The 5,066-nt window shown below is 37.9% G+C and overlaps 1 protein-coding gene across 1 annotated transcript; it reads left to right on the top strand.

The window, feature by feature from the left end:
- The first annotated feature begins 4,013 nt into the window (after nt 1-4,013).
- On the top strand, nt 4,014-5,066 carry LOC141587440 (F-box/kelch-repeat protein At1g57790-like). Its single transcript, XM_074408926.1, has one exon. The coding sequence runs from the start codon at nt 4,014-4,016 to the stop codon at nt 5,064-5,066; it is 1,053 nt and encodes a 350-aa protein (XP_074265027.1).

Raw genomic sequence — 5,066 nt, forward strand, 5'->3', positions numbered from 1 at the left:
CATAATTATTTTATACTCCCTCATATTCATTATTTTTTTCCTTATTTTCTAAAACAGATTATTCAGTTTTTCTTCACCTTTTTTATTTTGGAAACTTTTAATGTTATTTTATTTAACCCTCTCTCCTATTACCAAACCCCACCCAACACTTCTACCCATATTTTATTACTTTCCTTAATATTTTGGCCCTACAATTCATTATTTAACTCCTAATTATTCATTTTTTTTTTCCTATTACCAAACCTCACTTAACCTTTTATTCTTATTTTATTTATCGTCTTAATACACGTGTCCACAAACAAACAAAGGGAAGAAAATAGAGACTAAAAGAGAGTATAAACAATATTTAACGTAATATAAAGGGTCCTAATATAAACTTGCTTGCACTATGGTTATGAGTTGAACCTCTTCATCTACATTACAAGCTGCATTTTGAAGCCGGAACTGTATCTTAAACTTTTTTTTTTTTTTTTTTTTTTTTTGATTAAAAAGAGGGTATAAAACCCGAGACCTACAGAGAGTAGGGTCCCAAACAAGCAAAACAACCCAACACAAAAAGACACAAAAACACCAAACACAAGCATTCTCATCTCACCCTTAATCCACTTTGTAAATGTCAAAAGCCTATTCTTTTCCTTCCAAGTTCTACAAGATTTTCAGTGTTGTAGTCATTCTTCCATAGCGTATGGCAACCGTTCTTTCCAATCTTTGCACCCCATTCCAACTCGTAAAAGCACCTCTTTTCAAGCCTCTCGAAATTATCTTCCTTTCATTGCTCCCATAAATGACCACCCACAAAAAGAAAGTCACACCATTCCAATACAGCCTCCTCGAACTCACCCGGGTAGTACCGAGTCATCTATCAATCACCACACAAACTTGACCAAAGGTTCCAGAACATAAATGGGGTGCCTTATTGCTGTGATAATTTTCGTAATAATTGTCGTCAAGACTCCTCCATACTCGACTTCCATGCTGCTGTAGTAATTTTCGAGAGGACTCGGAATTTCCTTAAAATCCCCAAAAAAATAGAATAAGCCATTACACTATGATCTTACCCAATCAACTCGACAAGAACTCTCCTCCTATTTCATAACTGTAAAGACAAAAACCAAGGATAATTGAAACAAGATTCTCCAAATCACCTTACCTTCCAGATATCAAACTCCATTTGTCCCCCCATACACCACGTACTCGTCTAAGATTATTAGCCACCCACAAAAGAACCAGAAGCTATTTCTTAATAGGTGTAGATTTACCCCGACTCCTAATGCTCCTTATATTCCAAGCAACGCATCTCATCTAGTACACTTCTAGTTTAATAGCTCCTCAATACTAAGCTTTTTACCCCCGCCGAATCCCAACAATACTCCAACTTCTCTTGACTTTCGACTTTCCACTTCAGGATCAGCATCATAATCATCCTCAGACCATGGCTCAATGCTGTCATTTGATCCCAACTCCACTCCTTCAGTAATCTCATTTAATAAAAGCTGGTTTCTTGCCTTTGATTTCACCATCTTTTCCTAACAATTAATTCATTGTTTTTTAACAATTGATGGTCGACTCCTCGTTTCTTCCCTTATTTCTAACAACTCTTTGGAATCCAGGAGGCGGTCCTCCTCACTACTCAAGGGTACGAAAGAGTTGTCAAAACTTGTATTAGACTTACGCATTGCAATTAATTCTTGCTCCTCATTAATATCATACATCACATTACCAATATGGGTAATCGACTCTTGATTTACGCAATACAATCCCCGCTCACAGTGGGAAACTTGAACACCGACCCCACTTTCGCCACATTATCCACCCCTCTCGCATCCCCTTCCTCATAAGGATCAACTATGTTAACATTACCGCAAACAAACTATCATCCCATCGGAACGATGACGAAATACGATTGACTCCGGTTGTTTAATGAAACAGGTAGTAAGATTGGACCCTTCCCTTACATAGATGGACTTTCCAATACATTGCTCCTCAATGCTTATATACAATACCTCCGAAATATAGGACATGACGTTTGTATCAACCATCATTCGACATGACACAAAGCTGTCAGGGTTCTCCGAGCTAGAATCTAAGCAAACTAGCGTCCCGAATTTAGACGCAATCAACTCACACGTCTCTCTTGACCAAACTTGAGGCGGAATACCCATCACTTCTACCCAAATTCTCCTAGTATCCCCTCGTTGGTAAATGTCCCATGGGCTAATATGGCTAAAATGTTGCAACAGTAAAGGATTTTTCGATTCAACAGCATGCTCCATATCATCTTTGCTAGAAAACGTAACAATGAATTTATAAGGACCCAAATCTCTTACCTTAGTTATTGAAAACCATTGAGACGTCAAGGCTTGAGAAAGAACCTCCACCGATCTTGGTTCATCGCTTTCACCAACTAGGCTTCTTTCCAATTCCTCGAGGATAGACGGATTAATTTTGGCTTTTATGAATTTATCCTCATCAATTGGTTTTAATTCATCCTCTACTGCATTTTGCTGGTGCCTTCTAGCCCGCCAATCCCCGTCTAATGGACGGTTCCCGAAAGCTCTTCCATACATCAAGTATCCTTTCCCCAACACGGTCCTTTGACTCCTTCTTGAATCTGGCCTCTTTAACGAAGATTTTGGAATTGTAGATCCATTTTCCCCTCAAAATCCTAATAGCTCTAAATGCTCTTGCTGGTCCTTTCATCTTCACAAACCCAAAATGGTTCGGATTTGTTCCCCTATATTTTCTGGATATGTAGATATCACTCACCTCCCCAAATGGTGTAAAAAGCTCCTTAATCGTTTCCATTGATGCCCTCGGATCTAAATTATCGACAAAGATCGTAATTACTTCATCTTTCTGCCTCCATTCCTTACTTCCTCGGTGTCCACTTCTGAATCCTCCCCTTTGTCTCCATCGAGAGTAATGATTCCATCTCCTATTGCGATTTGAGTAGTATCGTGGACGTCCGCCGGTCCCCCAATCTTTCCAGAATCCGTCAGGCCACCCCATACCATCTACCGCAGCAGCTCCCGGAGCCTAGAACACCATGATGTCTAGAATACCCCCGATGACTACCGCAATAGACGGCGAGATGAATAGTATTTATTGTCTGGATTTGCTCTTTTAAAATAGATGATTTTAAACTGTATCTTAAACTGAATCATCGTCACAACCAATTTTCCGGTTTGGCATGTTACAAAGTCATGTCCATCCGTCCATGTTAGCGCTGTGCTTCTGAAAAATCTAGTTATACAACCTTAAATACATCAACCAAATTTTCCGGTTTGGCATGTTACAAATTTTCTCCTGCAACTGGCTGCAAGTGAATGCAATTTAGCAATACAAGTATACAACCTAATACATCATCCAAAAAAATATTGATCGTTTTTATTATCGATATATTGCATCATTTTGAGTACATAGCAGATGTCATGCAACCTATTTGGCATTGTTGTTAGAATCCCGATTCGATCCTTACGATTCTATCATGTTTGTAGAATCTTACGATCCTATTAATTTAAAATTTCCTAGAGGTAGGATTATAATTCGATCTTACGATCCAACTCCATAATAAACATATTAAAATATATTTTTATATAATGACATTTAAAACCCAAATTTGGTGTACTTTGTAGAAATATGTACACGAAATGATACAAAAGTCACTAACTGTCAATATTTTGTGTATAAATATTTTTACCAAATAAAAAACTATATTTAGTGAATTTGTATAATCTTAAGATTTTACGATCCGATTCTACCGATTCGATCCTATCTTCCCCATCGATTCAAAGTAGAATCCCGATTTTAACAACATTGCTATTTGGCATAAAAAAAATCCAGCATTTTGAGTACATACCATTTATTTGAGTTTGTCGTAGACTATGGTACAACGATTTTAAATTTGTTATTTTGCTTCGAAAAAAGGAAGATATAAAAGCTAATCTAATTTCTAATTGACAATTGACAGGTTACTGCCTATTCAGGAAGAGAAATTAGAGTATGACGAAAAAATGAAGCATGCAGACGATATGAACGAGGAGACGGACATGAAAATGTCGACGACAACTTCAATTTCCCAACTTCCTGCAGACATTCTGCAATCAATAGCAAACTGTGTCCATTTATTTGATTACATGAATCTACGCGCCACTTGCAAAACTCTTCGCTCTACGATCCCTACAGCCAAATGGCGATTTGGTTGTTCGTTTCCTTTGTTCATGTCCATCAAGAATAACAAAGGGATATGTGAGCTTCGGGATCCATGTCAAGATATTACTCATACAGTCAACACACCCCATTCACCTTCAAACATCGAGTTTTGCAAGGATGGATGGCTACTTCTTCGAACTGAGGGAGGCACATTGCAGTATTTTAATCCGTTCACTGGGGATAAAGGAACATACCCTTCTTTCGATGGGGCAGTTCTCCAAGCAAGCTATGCATTTTCTACATGTCCTGATTCTTCAGATTGCATAACCGTCGGAATTACAGGCTATATTGAGACATATATCAGTTGTTTTCAAGCTTCAAGTAAAACATGGGACAGTGTTTGCTTTGCGGACACGGTTTTTACAGCTAATTATAATTCTAGTCCTAAGTATCACAATGGGGCGTTTTATTTTATAGGGTTAAAAGGTAACCTCGGGGTTTTTGAAATAGTAGAAGGAGAATGTAGTTGGAAGGTTTACGATTGTCCGTTGACAGAAGAGGCAAGTTTATCACTAAACTCGTGTTATTTAGTCGAACTTGATGGCGAACTTGTATCTGTTTTTATTCAACAAGTTGGGAAGAAGGTTCAAGTGTTCAAGTTTGAAATTTCGAAGGAGTGTTGGGTTGAATTAACCGATTTGGGGGATCATGTTCTATTCCTTAGTCCTGCATCATCATTTTCAGAATCGGTAAAAGACAGCACAATGAGGAATAGAATTTATCTACCAAGACGTATAGGTAACGGAATTGTCTACTATTCACTTAAAACACGCAAATATCACACGTTGGGAAAAGACGATCCTATGGATGATTTATATGGCACGTGGACACAATCATTTTGCTGTTGGATATAA

This window comes from Silene latifolia, chromosome 6, assembly GCF_048544455.1.
Source record: "Silene latifolia isolate original U9 population chromosome 6, ASM4854445v1, whole genome shotgun sequence".
In the NCBI taxonomy this organism is placed as follows: Eukaryota; Viridiplantae; Streptophyta; class Magnoliopsida; order Caryophyllales; family Caryophyllaceae; genus Silene; species Silene latifolia.